Source organism: Psittacula echo (assembly GCF_963264785.1).
Source record: "Psittacula echo genome assembly, chromosome: 5".
In the NCBI taxonomy this organism is placed as follows: domain Eukaryota; kingdom Metazoa; phylum Chordata; class Aves; order Psittaciformes; family Psittacidae; genus Psittacula; species Psittacula echo.
Window position 1 is genome coordinate 80,136,702 of NC_137739.1, and position 20,902 is coordinate 80,157,603.

The 20,902-nt window shown below is 39.1% G+C and overlaps 1 protein-coding gene across 4 annotated transcripts; it reads left to right on the top strand.

Annotated features, from left to right (window-relative positions):
• Positions 1-1,010: 1,010 nt before the first annotated feature.
• NAA30 (N-alpha-acetyltransferase 30, NatC catalytic subunit) lies at positions 1,011-20,865 on the top strand. 4 transcript variants are annotated; one of them, XM_080617197.1, is made up of 5 exons: positions 1,011-1,117; positions 1,414-2,322; positions 9,885-10,008; positions 12,059-12,114; positions 18,999-20,865. In XM_080617197.1, exons 2-5 carry the CDS (start codon positions 1,417-1,419, stop codon positions 19,134-19,136), a joined length of 1,224 nt encoding a protein of 407 aa, XP_080473323.1. In that variant the 5' UTR covers positions 1,011-1,117; positions 1,414-1,416; the 3' UTR covers positions 19,137-20,865. The 4 variants fall into 4 exon arrangements, with proteins under 4 accessions (XP_080473323.1, XP_080473325.1, XP_080473326.1 ...); XM_080617198.1 differs by having other exon boundaries at positions 1,077-1,137; XM_080617199.1 differs by lacking the exon at positions 12,059-12,114.
• The last annotated feature ends 37 nt before the right edge of the window (positions 20,866-20,902 follow it).

A 20,902-nucleotide genomic window follows, 5' to 3' on the forward strand; every position in this document is an offset into this window, starting at 1 on the left:
GGCCCAGGCATACAAGGATGCTGGAAAGGGCCTCCTCATCAGGGACTACAGCAATAGGACAAGTGGTAATGCATTCAAACTGAAACAGAGGACATTCAGGTTAGATATAAGGAAGAAGTTCTTTGCTTTGGGGTGGTGAGGCACTGGAAGAGGTTGCCCAAAAAAGTGGTGAATGTTCCATCCCTGGCAGTGTTCAGGGTTAGGGTGAACAGAGCCTTGGGCAACGTGGTCTACTGTGAGGCGTTCCTGCCCACGGCAGGTGGGTTAGAACTGGATGATCTTAATGTCCTGTCCAACCCAAACCATTCTGTGACTCTACAAATATTGCTGAGGTATCTACTAGTGGGTTTTTAAAACAGAGATTATCTAATGCACAACAGCAGAGATTCCTTTGGACTTACTTCTTTCAGCTTTGCCAAGTTTCTGCTGTTATCAGTTGCACAACACAGTCTAAAGCCTGTCTTTGCCTATTCACATGAGGAACCACGACTCACATTGTTTTTGAAAGCAAGAGCAGCAGCTCCTGTGCTTTTCTCTGACCTGCAAGTGTCACCAGAACACTGCTGGCATTGTCCTTGTGGGCAGCACCTCTGACCAGCTGGGTATGGGCTGATCAAACCGCAAACACCGATGGGAGCGTCTGCTAGGGTGTGAGTGAGGGCAGGAGAGGCAGCAAAGGGAGGCGTTCGAGGGCAACGGTGCCGCTGCCGTAGTATTCATAGATTCAACTGGTGAAACCTGCGTCCACCAGCTCCCGGCCGCACACGCTGTGGCAGCACCGGGGCTGCGGCCTAGGCCGGGCAGAACCCAAGGCCCAAGCCTGACCCCAGTGCCGGCCTCACCCGGCCAGGTCGCGAGCCCCGCACCACCCGCAGGAGCGGATGCCGCCGAGCTGCCCAGGCCGAGCGGCCGCACGCTGAGGCGTAACGCTTCCAGCCTCATGTCCCGCCCACGTACTCCGCGCGGCCACCCCGCCGTCGCTAGGCCTCGCCGCCAAGGGAGGAAGTGTCGTAACAGCTGACAGGAAACTTGGCCGCGTGTTACGGCAGCGGCGGCCGCGCTTGGCGGCCGCTGGATGAGCGGAGAGTGGGAGCCGCGGCGCTGAGGAGACGCGGGAGTGAGTGGCCGTGGCGGCAGGTGGGGAGGTCGCGGGGTGGCGGGTGGTCGCCCGGGGCTCATGAGGGACTGGAGAAAGGCCTCTGCAGCGGTGGCGGGGGGAGCGGGGCAGCAGGAAGAGGTGGCAGAGGGGGGCGAGGCGGGGCCCGGGCACCGTTTCTGCCTTTGTTCGCGCCCCCCCCCCCCCCCCCCAACCCCCGTCTCGACCGTGGCCCGTGAGGCCACCGCTTTTTCTTCTCTCCCCCGTCTCGTCTGACGCCCTCCTCCTCGGTGAGTTTGTGTCGGTCTCTCCCGTAGGATATGGCCGAGATACCGCCGGGGCCTAGCAGCGTACTCTCCCCGCAGGGGGACACGCTCTCCCCCTTCCCCGGAGGAGGAGGAGGAGGGGGGACTGCTTCCTCCTCCTCTTACACCTTTTCTGCTGCCGCCGCCGCTTGTACCGGGGACCAGGACGAAGAGGCCGAAGAGGAGGAGGAAGAGAAGGGACCCGCGGGCGGACTGGAGCAGAAGCGAGGAGGAGGAGGAGGCAGCGACGGAGGCAAGGGGGAGCAGCAGCACCGCCATCACCATCATCATCCCCCGCACCACAACCACCAGCTCAACGGCCTCATCAGCCCCGAGCTGCGGCATTTGCGGGCCTCTCTCAAGGGCAAGATCCTCAGCTCGGAGGCAGGGGTAGCTCCCGAGGGGCTGGAGAACAAGCGAGCCAGCAAAACAATGGGCTCTGGACAGCAGCAGCAATCATCGCCCCCGACCACAGCACCGTGCTCATCCTCCCTTACCAACCACCTCCCTCCTCAGGGAAGGACTGCACCCTCTCCTCCTCCCTCTCCTCCAGCAGCAGCAGCAAGAGAGGACAGTAGCCAGCCTGCTGCCACAACTACAACTGCTGCTAAGACTGCAGCCGACAGTGGACTGACAGAAGGGACTGGCTTGGAGGAGGAAGAGCAGGAGGAGGGGAATAAAGGAGGGGAGCAGGAGGAGTCCCTGCTGCTACTCTCCGGGTCCTTAGCAGCAGCTTGTAGTTTGAAAGGCTCGGGAACAGATTCTCAGCCCGAGGAGGACATAACGATACAATACGTCCAATATGAGTCAGAGCTGCAGATGCCCGATATCATGAGACTGATCACCAAAGATCTGTCTGAACCCTACTCCATTTACACATATAGGTATTTTATCCACAACTGGCCACAACTTTGCTTTTTGGTAAGTGCCAGAGTGGGAAGGAATTGGGAGTGGTTTGGGGCTGGGTGGGAGAGGATTCAGAGGTTGACATTTGTGGAAATGCTTCGAATAATCTTTTTGTGGGTAAGGCCAAGCTTTTTTTGACCTACTGAAGTTCCCTTGTGACTTGTACATGTACAAGTAAAGCATGCACCTGAAGTTCCTAAGTTGTTAATATATGTTTTAGGTGGTGGGGAAAGGATTTGAGCACAGGGCTAGGATCCAGGAATTCAAGGCTTCTCATCTTGGTTTTGACATTGACTTTTGTGACCTTTGGTATCTCATTTTATCATTCTGTCTCAGTTCTGAGGTGTGTATTTAAAAAAGAAAGTACTTGGTCTACTAGTGTCTCATAGTGCCTAGTAAATCTTGCACAGTGGTTCTAAAACAGACTTGAGTATGGCTAACATACAAATGCTCAGTAATACATGGAGAGACATTGTGAAAGGTTTTGTAGACTTTTTGATCTGTGAGCTTACTTTGTAAAGAGACAAGTACAACTGTATTGTTTCTTACAGGTGTGATAGTGTGTGCAGCATTCAGAAATTCTTGTGCTGCTTAGATTGTCTTGCTGTACTAACAATATATTTAGTTTTATATTCTTCCTATTGCACTACTGTAAAGACTGATCTGGCTGTCACCGTGTCTTCCTAAATATTTAACAAATCTCATGAAGATCTCGTGTCTCAGTTCAAAAGCATGCTTTCAGGATGATAATCCATCCAGAGGTATATAAAACTGAGTATGAATTGACCTGAGGAGTACACATGCACAGTGGGAGCTTAGCTGTGTTTGATTTATTCATAGAAAAATGTAGGTCTGCAAAACAGAACATTTATGGGAGTGTGTGGCACTTGCTATGGTAAATGATGAATTCTTCTCCCTTGATGTTTTAATCAAGGCTGGACACCTTGCTGAAAGGTATGATTTAGCCAGAACCAAGGCACCCTTCAATTCAGGAGTATCTCTGTGAAATTTTAATAGGATATGAATACAGGAGGTGAGGCTAATGAAATCCATCTGGCCTTAAACTTCCTGAATGTTCTTGGTTTAGGGTTTGGTATAATTTATAGCAGGATTTCTATGATTAATGGGAGGATTTTCAGAACTGTGCTTCTTAAAACCCTGAAGAGGGAATACAGTAGGATTATAGTAAGTTGAGCAAAGCATTACCTTCTGGAGCAAAATAGGAGTACAGAAATATTTGCGAACATTGTTTGATGCAAAGTCATGTTTGTCATAATAAGGATGCCGATCAGAGCAAAATGGTATTTTTTAAGCATACAGCTATGTATGACTGATTTACCTCTATTGAAGCTAAATGCTTTTGAGCAACAAATGTTCATAGTTTCCTCATCAAGTGTGTTGCTGGTAAAGTCAAGGTAATGTTGGATACAGTTAGATCACAGTGCATTTGTTTAGATATTAAATCTTTAGGGGTTTTCGGTCAGGAAGTAACTTGAGAATTTTGTAAGGAAACCGCAATGTCATCTTGTTTGACAGAGCAATATATCAGAAGTTTATTCAAAGAAAAGATGTCACTCAAGGAAAAGAAGGTATCTTTAAGCTTATTTTGTAGTGACAGCTTCTCTTAGTTTGGTTTGGGTTTTTTGTTATTGTTCGTTGGTTGGTTTGTTTGGTTTTTTTTGATAACCTTAATGAATCAACAAAGCTTTACTTGAACTCTGTGTATTTGCCTTTTTTTTTTTTTTAAGGGTGGAACAGTGTACAGTACACAAAACTGTAGAGAAGAATATGTGGCTATGAATGACTAAAGCTAGCTGATTGTTATTACTTAATAATTTGAAGGTCTTGCCGTATGTTGAGTCAAATTTGATGGACTTCTGTGACTGGTTTTGGTATTTTTAAGATTTGCTTTTTAGAGATTGTTTTGAAGACTTTCTGTTCTATAAAATTCAGTTATTCCTGCTGCTAATGGATTATTGAACTACTACTGTTTAATAAGTCTCTTTAAAATATTTATCTTCCGTCAGGAACTGCATATTCCAATTAGCAAGAACAGTGTCGGGATACTGAGCAGAAGCATAGTGCCTGGTCTCACAGAATCATTTTTCTTTAATGCCTTGTGTCCTCAAACCCTTCTGGTTCTAGGTTTTGATTGCTTTTTGGGAGAGCGGTTACATTGCAATTTGATCGCTTTTGAAAAGTATATCTGTAGGAATTCAGCTAATTCCTTTACTGAATTTCACCATCATCAATTTTAAAATCCTCCAGTGTATGCTCACATCACTGCACTGTCATGGGCTCCTTTCACCTTCTCAGCATGAGGGGAAAATGCTAACACCATTTAAATTGAAGATGGGATGTGTAATTTCTGTAAATGATCACCAGTTGTTCCTTGCTGACATTTATTCACTAAGCCTCTTAAACACCATCATTTTCCTATCTAGCATTTTGGCTACCTGACAATGCAGAGCTGTTTTCTGGGGGCATTATGAACATTATTCCTGGCAATGATTATCTCATGGGTTTGAAGCTTGCTGAGTTTTAGCTTGCCTTCTCAAGGTGCACTATTGCTAGAGCAACAGAAAGAGCTGCTTGCCTTTTCTTTTTGTTCAACTACCTCTTGTGTTTCTCTGATTTGGGAAGCTAACATAGCCCTTCCACAACCGACACATATTTATGAGTGTGTCTATGTATATGATTTAGGGTCAGGTTTTTGTTGATTTAGGGCTTCAAATAAATTCCTAGCAGGGTGTCACTGTTGGTGCAAGATATGAGAATGCACAATTGGAGGGAAAACATGGTACCAACCCTTACTTGTTAGTTACTACCGTGTTCTGCTGTATCAAACTGCTTCCTAACTATACACTCAAAGAAGTTCATATTCACTTTAAAAGTGCCTGCAGATACTAGGAATCTTCAAAACCTGTTCATTTTAACATCAAATTCATTCAAACTGCCTTCCTGAGTTTAGGGTAACAAGTTGGGAATACTTGTTGATCAGTTCTGATGTGTTAGACTGCAGCATTACTGACTGAGCTGTTACAAGGTAAAAACTTTATTTGTAAACTGCAACTGTCTGCTTAAACTCTGGTTTCACCTGTCTTTGGAAAAGCAGGTTTGTGCTGTGTGCTAGGTGTGGGTGCCCTGTAAGTGACTGGTTTTTACTTATTCTCTGGAGCTCCATCAGCCCAGTTTCTCTTCTACGCTAACTACTCTTCTGTCAAAAAATGATCCAGGAAAAGGGGATCTTTTGTTTTACATGAAGCATTTTTAAGCCTCACTACAACTTTGTCCCCATATGTATTGTAAACACTTTTTAAAAATTGTAGCTTCTTTTTACAGTGCTTTTGTGGCTTCTAGTCCTGTCAGCATCGAAGTTCTGAAACTTCCATTTAGAACTGATGCCTTAAATGTTTCAGAAAATTGTTTTCAAAATACTTTAGCATGGGAGAGGTGAGCTTAGGAAACCTTGCTCTGTGCCAAAGTTTGAGTAAGACAGGACATAGTAAAAGCAGTTCTGGCTGAGTGTTGTAACCTTTCTTGTCATCCACAGTGCTGCACCTCTTGACTACCTTTTAAGAAAAAAATCTGTGCGTCTGGGTTCTTAACTTTGCCACTAGCTATAGCAGCATTTATAATTTAAGCTTTCACAAGTTTTAAAATAACCTATTTATACCATATAAGTGGTTTTAGGTGTGTTATAATCCTAAATGACTGCGGTTAAGATCTTCTTGTTTTATACTAATGCTTTTTTCTTTTTTCTTTTTTTTTTTTTTAAATTGGATTTTATGTAAGAGTAAATATACTTCATGTTGAAATTAAGACTTGTAAGACATTGCCCCTGTTTTTCAGTTGAGGACATAAAAGAACCAGAAAAGTTAGGAAACTGTCTGAGAAGTCTTCCTAGCCTCATGGCAGACATAGGAAGAAATTCTATAACATCCGTTCTCAATTTGCAAACTCTCTCTGTATTCCAGTTTCCTTCAAGAGTGATTGTGGTTTCAGACACAGGCTTGCTGTGCTGCTTCTCACTGTCAGCAGCGTTGTGAAAACTTTAGCCATTGCAGTATGAGTATTGAGTATATACGGGTATTGAGTACGTAACAACAGCTAGTGTAGTTTTCTGGCAATGCCCTAACATGGGAAGGAATTACTTTTGTCCTGTTTCATAGAGTGAAAACAGAGAAACTTAGTGATTTGCCCAGTATTCTAAAGAGCTCTGACTGAAGTGCCAGACTTTAGGTTAAAACCATTAGCCTAAATGTATCCTCTAATGGCATTCAGTAATATGATCGCTAAATGTAAGCCAAAGGATTCATACAGAGCTGTTTCTGTGATACTCTGGGACAGATTTTGGTGCATCTGTGAAAGAGAAGCTGTGTTGCAGTAGTGCAGGTTCTACTGCATTTGAATTGCAAAATATTTCCCTTTCAGGAGCAAGTTGATTGTTTCAGTATTCTTCAAATGGGAACAAATGTCACAGGGTCTGGGTATTCAATACATACTTGGACTGTGGCTGAAAGACTTAATGCCATCTTTGCTAATTAAATTAATGCCAGTTGTTTAATTTTGTAAAAAGCGCTGTTCTTGCTGATTTGCAGACGTTTCTGTGCTAAGTTTTCTGGTAATGGTTGCCATAGGAAGATATTAAAATCTAGTTTGTGTTAAGTATTTAAATTTACTCATAAGAACAAAGTTGATGCAAATATTGGGTTTGAATTCATATATTTTAATACTGCTAATGACCTACGATTGAAGTAAATCTTGTAGTACTCCATGGGGTTTATAATACATAATAGTAACTTGAGCTGCATTCTGTTTGTAGGAACTTGTATGTTTAGAAGTATTGTCATATACCTGAAACAAAAATTTGGCCCATGATTGTCTTTTCACAAATGGTGGTGGGTGGGAATTATGTTTTTCTTTTTCCTTCCAACTCTCACTATTTCAGTAGGTTTTTTGTTTTTGTTCTTATTTACACAGTTTAACCTTTTCCAAGGAATTAAATTACAAGCATCACAGAGAAGTTGTGGGCCCAAAGAAGCTGTGGCTGCCTCATCCTTGGCAGAGTTCAAGGCCAGGCTGGATGGGGCTTTGAGCAACCTGGTCTAGTGGAAGGTGTAACCTGCTCGTGACAGGAGGTTGGAACTAGATGAGCTTTAAGGTCTCTTCCAACCCAAACTATTTGATGATTTCAGTTTAATTTCCAGCACTGGATGAGGTTGGAGAGATGGAGAAAGAAGAGGAAAGGCAATACAATGCCTCAAATTGAGGTGGAAATTCAACACTCCCTCTCTAAGTGGAATGACTTAAGATTAACTGGTAGACCTTACCTTCCTAAAGTCAGAGTAACACATTTAAGTATTTGGAGAATTGGTAACAAAGTCATGCTTCACTTAGCTCTCTGGCAGCAGTGGTAAAACCATTGGGTATTTGCTTCTTTGATCACTAAACATAATTCTTTGCTATTTAGCTTTCTAATTACATGATTCATGAGCATCACTTTTCAGAAAAGTGCCCTAAAGAAGGAAGAGCACAGATACACCATGTCTAGAATGTCACTACTCTCGAAGTGTGTAAAAAAAATATATCTTAAAAATATTCCATATGGCTGATCAACAACTTGCACGTGTTCACTTCGGGCAAAGCATAACTACAACGTGCTAGTTTGTGGTGTGCCTTTTTTTTTTTTTTAGTGAGGTCTAAGATTACATCTAGGTACTCTGCATAATTATAGCAATGTTATGGAGAGTCTTTCTGATGACACTCTTTATTTAACTCACTGGTTTTCTCAGATCTGAGCTGAGATACAAAACTTGCCTTGAGCTGACACTTTACCTGCACAGTTTTAGTATAAGTACGCTTTTCTTTTCTGTGGAGTAAACTGTGTTGTAGAATAAATGAAAGACTGTTCAGAGGCTGTATTTCAGTCCATTTAGATAATGCTACAGTTTTTGCTCATTGTTTTTAAAAAATACTTAATTTAGACTGTTCAGGTTTGTTCTTGGATACCACTAAAAATGTGGTTTCCTGCCAAATAAAAACTTAGAAATTATTGTATTTGACTGATGAGCTTAAACTGTATTGGAAGTGGTGTCAGAATCTTGCTGTATCATAGCTTTAGAACTGCAGCTGGTATGTTTGGGGCTGTTTCATTTCACCTTTGGTACAGCTTCTGGCTGCCAGCTAACCTGGTTAATAACCCACCATCCAGGTAGCGATGCCAGAAGACATTATTCTTCTTGGAATGAAAAAACTGTGTATCCACAGTATAATCTGCATGAATGAATCTTCTGTCTGTAGAGCCTTAGCCTACAAGCTGTGTACAAAAAGGTTCAGGTGATTGGAGGCTTACGGAATGTAAACCATAGATTTTGGAGAAGCAAGTGCTGGGTTCACAGGTGGGCTGCACTGAGGTCTGGCAGCACAGGCTCTGGCAGGTTCTTTCCATTTGATGTGTGTTACTGTTGTAAATTTGGATTATTCAGAAGTGCCTGTGCTAGCACATGCTTGTGCCAATCATATGCTGTAGCCCTGGTTTAGTTGCTACACTTGAGCCCAAGGCTAGTGTCCTCCTGCACATAGAGGTCTATCAAAATATGGGGATCCATTTATACACCTATACTTACAATTATGAGTTTCCTTTTTATCTCTTTCAATCTTTCATTTTTATCTCTGTCAATCTTACTAATAGTAATTCATTCTCCCCCTTGGATGCTCTCCTACTCTGCAGCATTATTCAGTTTTAGTGCTGCAGGTTATAATGTTATTAATCTGATTCTGCCTAATCCTTCAGTTAACATATGACTCAGTTTTTCTTACACTTTTTCTCTAATATATTTCATTTGGTTTGGTGAACGCAGTGGTTGTGCAAGTGGTTTGATACGTGTTTATTTTTCCTCAATGTTTCAGAATGACTACATCTCCTTGACCATGCTTTTTGTAACAATACTATTGGGATTGACTGTCAGTACATAGCTCTTAAAGAAGGAAATCTCTGAACAGTTAAAATGTGTGACATTAACTCTGTGGTTTTTTGTTTGTTCTTTGGGTGTCATATGACTCAAAATGACAGTTTCTAAAGATTAAATGCAGCAACATTTTTCTGTGATCCTTTGTGGCCTTGACATTAAAACCAGACAAAAATTAAGCATTTTATCTACCACAACCCTTGCAGATGAAAATTTAGGAATGGACTTTTCTTCCTCTGCGGCAGCCCATGTGAAAGGATGATTTATGCCTTAACTTGATATTTTTATTTCCTCCCCCTTTTTTCCTATCACATGTGTTTTTGCCTGTAGACTTTACGGATTAATAATGTGATTTTCTCCAGGACAATTCATTGGATGTTAATTGACTTGTAACTTTATTTAAATATAATAAAGAAATAAGAGTCCCTTAACCTTATTTATACTTTTGGAGATGTTTTAAAAATTTATTTACTAATTTATTTTTTTTTTTATCGCTTTATGCAAATGTTGTGTGTGGCTGTTTCACTTAAAATGAACTGGTTTACTACTTTTGGTAGCACTGTAGATCACAAACTGAGAATGCATACGTGTATGTTTGTCTTTAAGGCCATGGTAGGTGAGGAGTGTGTAGGTGCCATCGTCTGCAAGCTGGATATGCACAAAAAGATGTTCCGCAGAGGTTATATAGCCATGTTAGCAGTGGATTCCAAATACAGAAGAAAAGGAATTGGTAAGAATAGCCTTTTTTGTTACTTCTTACTTAAATCCTGTAGTTGGGATAAATGCAGCTGACATAAAGATTTAAGCAGAACTGAACTTCTAGATGTGTGTTTTGTTATCCCTGCCTTACTTGACCACAGTGGCTCCCCAGTGGCTTTTTTTATTTTATTAAAATAACCTAAAATGCCTATGAGATTTACGTGTGGAATACAATGAAGCTTAAACAGAAAGGCAGTTAGCAGCTCCTTACCTCTGTCTGTTACCACTGTCAAATAACAAGTGGGAATTGCTTTGCATTTTGTTGTGTGCCTTCATCACTGGATTTTTACTTTGTGCTCAGTCTATCTTTTTTCAGTGAACTTATCCCCTGGCTTTCCCCTATCAATTATGCATATATTGCCCATTGGGGAGAATGTATGTAGCTCATTGTTGTATTAATAAGTGAAGAAAAATAGTTGTGTGTTGCTACTTGAATGACTGAAACAAGGATCTGTTTTGTTGGGAAATTCCATGATAAAAGAAATCACTTTTGGTAGGGAGTTTGCCTTTCCTCATTAATCAGTTTTGCCCTGGTGAAGGGATTTTCATTCTAACACCAGCTATCCTAGTTGGCTTAATTAAAGATCTGTTCTTATGGACCTTATTTTTTTTGTGTATGTGTTGGTTATTGAGAAACTACATTTTGTAACTTTTTTTTTTTTAAAATTTAAAACGTAGACGTCTGCTTCAAAGCTTAGAAATGTGTTTCACCGCTCATTTACTCTGAACAGCTCATACTTTTGTGATTAAATACGAAAAATTACTTGCAATGGAAAAATATGGTGATGCATTGCAGAATGGTACTGTTTTGTTTGTTCTCTTCAACCCCCCCCCCAATAAAACTCCAAGAAACGTGAAGCACTGCATGTTACCATGACTGTTCAAGCATGTGTGGATTGTTTTGTTGAAATTCAAAAGCCATTGTTAGTTTCTGTAGTGGAGCAGAAGGAAGAGGATACTGAGAAATCGGTGTCTGTCCTTTCCTTTCAGCTGAATAATGAAGGAGCCTGCCATAATTTAATTGCAGGTGCTTGGATTCATAAGTAAATAACAACTAATACTGTCATGAAAATCTCTGCAAGATTTTCCCCTAGTTTTAGTTAGTTCATTATTTTAGAATTACATAAATAGAATTTATATTTAAAGCCTTGCTTACTTCAGCGTTCTGTATGTTGACTTTTTCCTGCATTTGCTACCTTGCTGTTTCTCCACTTATGCTATTAATCTGAAGATTTGTTATAAATGTAGTACAGTCTTGTCATACATTTAATGAAAATCTTAATTGATTAAGGTTCTGAGAATATTTTAAAACATTCTCTAGATTCCTTGGTTTGTTTTCTTTTTCCCTTAGCCACCTTATAAAAGTGAGATTTATGCAATTTTGTGCAATTTCATTGAACACCATTTTTTTCCTCTAATAACTTTGAAATCAACTTAGAATTTCACTCCAATTCTACAGACAGGTAGGGATATTACATTTGCAGGACTGTTGAGAAATAGATGAAAAATAATGATAAAGAATTAAATTAATGCTTGACTGAGGGGAAGGGATAAGCTTCAACCATACTATTGAATACTAGCAAATCCAAATGGTAGTGAGCCACAAAAAAAGTGGTTTCAAAAGCTCTGTTACTAATAGAAGTATTTGGTTTAGTAAGAGGAAATTCCCTTGGAAGATGAATGTCCTTCAAGTACGTGCCAGCAGATTTTGACTTTAAATGCAACGAAAAGGAATGAATCACATCTTGGAAGGCTATATATAATACCATGTTAAACATAGAAGCCTGTTTCTAATATTCTTGTGTTAGAAAAATCTTGCGCTTAAGCTGAGTCTCTGGTTAACTTTATGGATTATTTTAATGTTCAAACTTGAGACTGCAGCTTGACTGCAACTTCTTTCTCCCTTTCTTTCCTCCCTGCTTTCCCCAGGTATCGTGTCATGTAGATAGTGCACATTAGTCGTATATAAACTAGCGTCTTTTGCACTGCAACTCTTGCACTTACTGAAATCTATATTTCAGGTACAAACTTGGTTAAGAAAGCTATTTATGCTATGGTTGAAGGAGATTGTGATGAGGTAAGATTTTATAATCAAGAACTTTCATAATGTAAATGGTTTGCATTCTCCTATATGTGGATTAAATTCACAGGTTTTTCTTCTACAGGACTTTTTTAGGTGGGAAATGGGTTGTTAAGAAGCTCTTTCCTTTATAATAAAAGGAAAAATAAGTCCAAAAAGGCATACGGCACAAATGGGAGAAGGATTTTCTAAATTTATCATAAGTGCTTAAATTCAGTGTTTCAGGTTTTGTTTTACGTTCTGATGCTGTCTCAGCCTTTGATTGCAAGCACATTTCCCTCCAAAGACTCTAGTCTGGGGTGCTAATGACCAGTGTAACTTAACCTGTTGTGTGTAATATTTCCATACTTTCAGAGTACACAAAGATATTGGAATAATACATGCCATAGTATTGCGGAATGTGCTTTTATCACAGCAACTCATCAGGCTGTTCTGACAGTGCATAACTATGTTACATAGCACTAACAGAACTCTGTAATGATTCAGTATGTCAGTGAAAACTTGGAAGGAAAGTGACTGAATCACTCTCAGACTTTCTTTGTACTATATGTTATTACTCTTTCCTTTTAGCACATTGCAGTCCCTACTGTTCAGGGCTTGCTTTATTTGGGTTTGATTATTTTTTTTTTTAACTTGTCTGTTTGAGGGGTTTTGTTTCATTTTTTTGTTTTGTTTTGTTTCGTATAATGGGGTGGTTGGTTGGGGTTTTTTGTTATTGATACGTACATAAAAATATACAAAGCAGCTAACCGTCTTTATATGCTGTGTTTAACCTGTGAGGAATGCTCCTTATATCCATCCTCCTTAGGCTGTCTGTCCTTCTTAGCCAGTTATCTGCCCCTTTAAATTTCATCTCGGTGGTACAATGCATTTGTGTGCTTGTTTCTGATTTATGAGTGCTGTGTCATTTCAGTGTGTCATGATTAAACATTCTTTGATCTCTCTGTTACATTGTTTCAGCTTCTCCCTCAATTGTCCTACTGCGGTGTGGCAAAGTTTCTTGTGTAAAACTGCAGGTTTTGTCACAGGATTTCTGGCACATACTCCTTATTTTTCTGCTTTGTGGTGTTACACCTCTTGCAGCACCCCTGCATGTGGTCTCACTTCATTGTTTGAGATCCATATTCCTCTCTTCAAATTTCTTCATGCCTGTGCTTACTGGTGTCTTTTTTTTATTTTTCTCTCTTCCCCCCACCAGTTTTTGTTGTACTAGGGCAGTATAGTGTAATCTGATAGTTCTGCAGTTCTTTAAGTTCTTTGCTTTGGCTTGTTTCTTCTATCATCATATGTAATATGCTTTGCTCTAATCTGTTTTACTACTTTCTACACTGAACTAATTAAAAAAAAAAAGTGTTGTGGGTTTTTTTTGATCTTTGGTTTTTTTTTTGTTTTTTTTTTGTTTTTTTTTTTTGGGGTAGGTTCTTACCCCACCCCTCTAACTTTTCAGTATGGTCTTGAATTAATTTGCCATTGCTAGAGTATTCATGATTTAAAATATTAAAGAAATAATTGCGGAATAGTATCACACTGTTCACACTGGAGTTGGAGAATTGAAATGTAATTGCCTGCTGTTGTTAGAGTAGTGGCAGAACTGGCTATTTCTATTCAAGGTACCAAAGTTGCAATAATTACCGTATGATTTATGAATGTATATGTACTACACACATAACTTAATTTCTGAATTGGACTAATAGGTATGCACATAGTGATCTCTCCTGCGTCTTTTTCTACAACTGTAATATTAGTCCAAGAGCCCTTCTTACTCTTTTTTATCTTTGGAAAAATTAAATAACTGTCGTAAGGATTACAGGCTAGTCTGCAGTGAGACCTCATTAACTCTTAGTCACAGATTTTCATCTATGGTGCTGTATAAATGCTTTGTACTAAGTGCAGAGGGCGTTTTTCAGAGACTCTTGCTGTCCTTCTTTAATCAGAGGTGCTACAATTCAAGCTCCTTAAAGTGTGTGCTGGACGGGTACAGGCATGTTTCAAAGACTGTGTAACTGTGTTTGTGGGATGATGATTCCAAACTAATTATGTCTTGCTTCTTGGGGGCTTTTGCATCAGCTGAGTCTTGTGCTGGCACAGCATTTTGAAACAGGAGCCCGTTACACCCAGGCAACATGGAGCACAAGCAGAGTATTTTTCCAGCTTTCTACAACAGTTAGCAGAGGCATACCCTCATTGATTTTATATATTTTTGTTGTTTTCATATACAGCTTATCTACAGCCAAACAGCCAATGTTTTCATGCTTTCTTTTTATTACCACCAAATGTAAGCTTCTTCCAGATATACAAGGTACAAAATAATGATGTTGCTTACTTGGTACCACGTAGTGGATTGCTGAGTTTTCTGTCATGACCAGAATCTGAAAAATCAAACTAGCGAGCTGTAAAAGGTCTGGCTCTGTTTAGCTCTGTCCAACAGAGCCAAAACTTTCGCTTCACCAGATTTTACGAGTTGTTGGGAGAAGAGTTTCTGGCCGTCTAATTGATGCCTGGAGCTGATCAAACATGAAGTAGTGCATCACAGCAATGTGTCTTTGTGAGGTGTGTAAATAGTTTAATCATTTCTGCTGCTATTAAGATATTTTTCTATTCACTTAATAAACTGAGAAACACAATGAAAATAAAAAGATGCTGCTACTTGATAGAAGATAACCTGGAATTAAAAAAAAAAAAAAATTGCTGCTTTTTGAAACTTTCATGGAATTGGACTAAAAACACAAATATGCAGCTGTGGGTATCGTCAAAATTTCCAAAGGCTGCTTGGAAACGATTTTCTTCAATCTAATTATGGAATAGGCGCAGTAAATGTACGTAATAATTTGTGGTATATAGTCTGATAAGTGCTTTGTTCGGTGTGTTACTTTTCAAAGTAGATAGATCGGACATTTTGAGGTATCAACATTAAGTCCTGAAAAATAAAGGATTTATACAACACCATAGATGAAAATATAGAAAATTCACTACCGATGTGCTGGCATTTCAACGTATGCTGCAATATTTTAGTGGTTTAGGACATATTTTTTTCCTGTAAACTATTTTTGTGGGAATAAACTAAGCTAAGCTGTGGAACAAGTGATTTGCAGTGCAAGCTTCCATGGTTAGCCAGCTGCCAAAGAGATAGTTTATGCTATATGCCATCCTTCAAAGACAAGAGGCATTATCCTTCCTTCCAGGTTGTTTCCCAGCTTGAGGAAGCTGGGGTAAGTGAAGAAGTGAATTGGCTGGAATGGAATTTGCATGGAGGGGAGGAGCTGGCCATGGCTTACATTAGAATAGAAACAAGGGAAGTGATCTGATGTTGGGGGGGTGGGGTATGTTTGAACTAGAAATAACCTTCAAGCCTGAAGAAAGTACTCAACAGCATGCTTTGAGCTGGAGTGTCTGGGGTATAGCATTACAAAACTTGAGGTATCTTTGCCTTTTTTTTTTTTTTTTTTTTAACTGTGGCTTTCTCAGGTATTTGTTGTTAATGAATTCTAATGTTTGGGGTACTGAACTGAAGGGTTTTAAGATTATAATGACCTGAGTTTCCAATAAGTCACCAGGATGAAGAATAATTTTATGGGCTGGTTGCATGGAAAATATGAACTACAGAAATAGATCAGGTGAAGGTGGATAGTTTTGCTCCCATGTATTTTTCCTGTAGTTTTGCAAGTTGGATTCAGGCTGAGTTTTGTACATTTGCTTAGTTTTTACTGACAAGCAGTTTTTAAAAATTGTAGTGCTTGAGACCTTCACATGGAACTATTCCATACCTTAATCACAATTAGAAAGGAGGAGTTATTCATTCACGGGTTTTCTGTCTGTAGCAAATGACTGCTTACAGTTCATTCACTTTGTATTACTGAAATAATGGACCATGTAACTGGTAACTAAAATAAGACTCTATGAAGTGGAACTTTTAAGAGCTGTTTTAAGCAAAATATAGAATGTGAAAAGGAATTGCAACTTCTCATGAGAATTTCCACTGAAATGTCAGAGTGATTTAAAGTGGGTTTGTTTGAGGGTTTTTTACCACCCCAGTAGGTGTGTCATTTTAATTCAGTACCACACTAGTAAAAATTACATGTATATTTCAATATAATCCTATTGACGTTGAGATAAAATGTTAGGTTTATGAAATTTAAGACTTAGGAAAAAGTAACAACCTTCAGAAAGTTACGACTTGCACAGAAAACGCAGTTAAACCCAGTCAGGCTTTTGCTGTTCTCCAGGAGAGGATATGATTGCATTATTAGAGGATTTAACAGTCAAAACCCTTTTTGTTTTGTACAACAAAATAGACCCTATGAGACCAAAAATAAATACAATAATTGAAGGTTTGGAGCTTGTTTGAAGATCTCACGCAGGTAGAAATGCATCCTTCACAAAATGAAGCTAATGAAATTTGGATAAAATGTGACTGTTTCCTTTTTAGATCCTAGAAATGTATCTTTAGATCTTTGAGATAAAAGCAGTATGTTGAGATCAGGGAGTTACTTTTCATTCTGCCAAGTCTTCCTTAGAAATACTAGAGGAAATCTCTTGCATTTGCTTTTAAGACGAGCATTGACTCAGGTAGTAGGATTCCAACAAACCTGAATTTCAACATTTAACCACTCCCTTAAATTCAATGATCTGCAGTTTTGGAAGTCTTCTAGTATTGCAAGATATTTGAGCTTGCAGTTGGATATAGACTTGTTATATCACTCTGACAGGTTACTAAACTTTTATGAGAGTGAATGCCATTTGTAGCTAAGAGTCTCCTACACTGTAGATTTACATGGGTCAGATTTCCTCTTTGGCGTAATGCTTTGTTTTAATTTGAATTAAGAAGTTGTACAATGTACAAATTGTGTAGGAAATGGCACTTTTCAGGAAAAATGCTGCACTTCCATAATTTGTTATAAATTGTTATACATTTTAATGGATTAAGGATGTTAAGAGTACTTGATCAAGTCACAAGACTTGATGGTAGTATTCTGTGGAGGGCCAGAGAGAGAAATCTTGCCATAAGGCTAAGAATTGAATTAGGTTGTCCTAAATGTGCAGGTACAATGGAGTGTCCTGCTGTAACTTGAGAACTCTGACTTAATATTTTAATGTGTGACTCTTAGTTCCTTTTCAGAAAATGAACTACTTCTGAGTCTTACGTTTTTCATTGGGTTGTTAACTCCAGGTTTACTATTCTTTCAACATTCTTACCCTGAGAAGTGCAGGGAGAATTATCTATTGGAATGTGGTTAGAGTGGCTTGAAACTTGAGTAATGCTCAAATATTAAATGGATTTTTAAATCTTATTGAAGGTGACCAGTCATAACTGCTGACTGCCTACCTCTTTTACATTGGCTTAGCCACTCCTCAGACTGCAGAAAACAAACCTGATGAGGAGAAAAAGGAAAGATTTTCTACCAAGTAGCTTGAAGTAGCTCAGCAATGAGCTTAGTGATATGGCCAAATAGGTGAGGGGAAATGGAAGTGTGTACCTGAAGGTAGTAGGGCCACAGAGTCTATGAAGTAGGTTGACTTAAACTGCTCTACAAATACACACTAATATTTTGTTCCTGGGTTTAGGAGTGCGTGTGGAGGGATGTTAACCAGTTTTCCTCCTAATTGAAAGAGAAGGTTGTCCTGGGTTGTGAGGTGGGATAGATGACTTTTTCTGGACTCAGGGAGTCTTACATATGTAGTTCTAACTACACAGAGTGGATATCTCTGTGTAAAAATAGTTGTTAGTGGACTTAATACCAGCAGTAATCAGTGGTTTGTTGCAGAAGTTGCTTAGGCTGTATTTTCATTATATGTTCTTTCTGCAGTGTCCATCAGCTCTTGTTTAATACCTGAATGTACATTGTCATGGGACTGTATATAGTCTAGTCAGCTTATTAGTTCAGCCTGGGTTCTTGCACAACCATGATTTGTCCTTAATAGCAGAATCATTAAGTAATTGCATTGGACAACAGCGAAGAGGCAAAACAAGGTTTTGTCATTTGGAGTGGGTACACAGCTTGCTGGTTAACAGCAGAGCTCTGTTCAGTGCATGTGGAGAAAAGAAGGGAAAACAATTCAGAGGGACATAGTTCCACGGTTTTGTAATTAACTTCTTGTTAACACCAGTGTAGGGGTTTTGCCTGTACTTGAGACTTCTGGGACAGTTTTGAATCTTTACTTTATTAGGACTACTCTTACACTTGGGTTTGGTCTGAGCTATTTGTGACAGGTCTTCCTGCAACTGGGATCTTACCAGCACAGGGAGGGGAAAGATGGAAAAAGCTGCTTTTTCTTTCCTGGTGTGCGCTCTGATTTGGGTTTGGATGCTTATGTTGAGCACAAGTATTGGTTGCAAACATTGGGTCAGAGAGCTAGTCCTAGAATGCTGAAGCTTATATCTGGGCCTTTATCTATTGAATTAGAGGTCAAGGATATTAAATGACTAAACAAGATCTCATGTGCCAAGTTCTTGTGACATGTAAAGGTTTAATTTCTCATTCAAAATTCAAAATATGTTTTGGACCCTAACATATTTGGTAGGTTGGTTTTGGTTTGGGATTTTTTGAGGGGGAGGTGTTGGGAGGTGGGGCTTATTGGTTGGTTGGGGTTTTTTTCCTTCGGTATTAGGTAAGGAGTTGAAATACTATTTACAGCAAAGAACTAAAATCTTGATATGAATGAGTAGTTGTTTATAGCTGCAATTGTTGATGAACTACTGTTTATTTTTTTAAAATGTGGGAATGGAGAGGGGTTGCTTGAATAAGTTGATTCCACTCATAGCTAATAAGTGTACCCTTAAATAAAAACCTTGAAATTAGTTCAGTAATTATGTGATTGCAACTGCTTTCTAAGATGATAACACATTTTTCTTCTTTCTTCTTGTTTTTTTTTCTCCCTCAAAGGTTGTATTGGAAACAGAAATCACAAATAAGTCTGCTTTGAAACTTTATGAAAACCTTGGTTTTGTGCGAGACAAGAGGCTGTTCAGATATTATTTAAATGGAGTTGATGCACTGCGTCTTAAACTATGGCTGCGTTAAAAGAAACCATCAAATCAAGAAACTGACGTCCCAACAGCGCAGGGTTGTCCTTTGCATGCAATGCAATTTGTACAAAATTGCTTTGCAGGTGGACTTAGTAATTTTCATACAGCTCTTAATCTGTCAGTGTCTCATTGAGTGTCGCACATATTTGTTGCACTTTGGCATGGCGCATTTGTTCAGAATTAAAACCGATTGTTTCAGACTTCGAGTTCTTTTGGTACCAGCAAGATGTGCCAGTTGATAGCCAGGATATTTTCATTCATTTGCAAGTCTACTGACTGTAATACATACACAGTGAACATTTTATCGAAGAACCTGTATGTGGAACACAACTTCTGGTTCCAGAAAAAAGCCAATGTAGATTGTAAAATTCTATAAGTATACTAACATTTCATACAAAAATTGCCATAGTTTTCTGGGAAAAGGCTTCAATTTTAGGTTTTATTTTTCAATATTGAATTTTCCATTCTTAAATATTGGTACCTCAGTGATTAGTGAATGAAAAACTGTATTGTAGGGTGGGGTGTGTGTTACAATGAGTAACAGTAACAATTAAATTGCGTCTGCCAGTGCCTGTATAGATAAGTATATTTGTCTTCACCTCTTAAGTTTGGAGTGCATGCTTTTATTCTTTTACTTTCTTCAATTGTCTTTGCAAGAAAATTTCTGCTTTTATTTAAATTCTGGATTTGATAATAAATTATTTCAGATTTTTATAATTTGGATACTTCTCCCAAATGAGGGTTTGGAAGACCCTTCTTATAGCAAGAAGTGTAAGCTATTTTGAAAACCTTGAGTAGCTGCTAAAAGAGAACCTGATGTCACCAGTAAATCTCTGCTGGTCTTGGATGCACTTTTTTCATTAAAAGAGTGAGGGACTTTTGAAAGAATATATAGAAAATTAATGTAAATTGGTATGATTTTATTTAATCAAAATTATTGCTAGAAGCTCAGAAAAACAGCTGGTTTAAGATAGTTGGAACAATTTTTTTTCAGATTCAGAGTGCTTTGCTTCACTGTTCTAAAATGCTTCACTCTTGGTCTTGGAAATAAATTTCAAGGTGTATTGTATGCATTTTTAGCTGCTCTAATTTTCTCTAAACTTTCATGAGCTAAATTATTGGGGGATTTTCGCCCCTAAAATCAAAGCAGAGGGGAAGGACTTCTCTCTTTCTGTTTCTCGCATTCGCTCTTGCTCTGTTTTTCTCTATTTTTCTCTTTTCTTTTCTGAAATTGGGCTTACATAGGTTTTGCCAACACCCATCAATATTTTCAGTAATTACAGTGTCTAGGCTTTCTTGTTCAGTGTAATTATACAGCCCAATTCTATGAATCAGTTGGATTTTTTCACTTTAGAAAGAAAAAAAAGGTATTAATTGACTTGTGGAAACACCTATGTAACCTGTGAAAAGGATGAACTCTCAATGAATCTGCTTTTCTGTAGCTGAGCGTACTCTTCAGATTTGCCTTACTACACTTTTTTTTTATTATTATTATTTTTGAGGTTTGGTTTGAGTCATGGGGTTTTTTGCTAATTACTGTACACTTAAAAACAAAACCAACAGAACCCCTACCTCCAGTAACATTTGGAAAAGAGCCCTGTGCAGGAAAACTTGCTTTAGAGGAACGCCTTATTTTGCACAGACCAATCGCACATGGTGATGGACATTTCTTACCACGTACAAATCATGAGTTGTATTTGAAAATAAAAGATTTTTAATGGAAATTGGCCCTTCTGAGTTTCTGCTTGCAGACACCATTTA

Excerpts from the sequence above, each read along its gene's own strand:
- NAA30 (XM_080617197.1), top strand. The coding sequence starts at position 1,417 with ATGGCCGAGATACCGCCGGGGCCTAGCAGCGTACTCTCCCCGCAGGGG. Across the intron at positions 10,009-12,058 it reads ATACAGAAGAAAAGGAATTG|GTACAAACTTGGTTAAGAAA; the intron begins GTAAGAATAGCC and ends TCTATATTTCAG. Across the intron at positions 12,115-18,998 it reads TTGAAGGAGATTGTGATGAG|GTTGTATTGGAAACAGAAAT; the intron begins GTAAGATTTTAT and ends TCTCCCTCAAAG.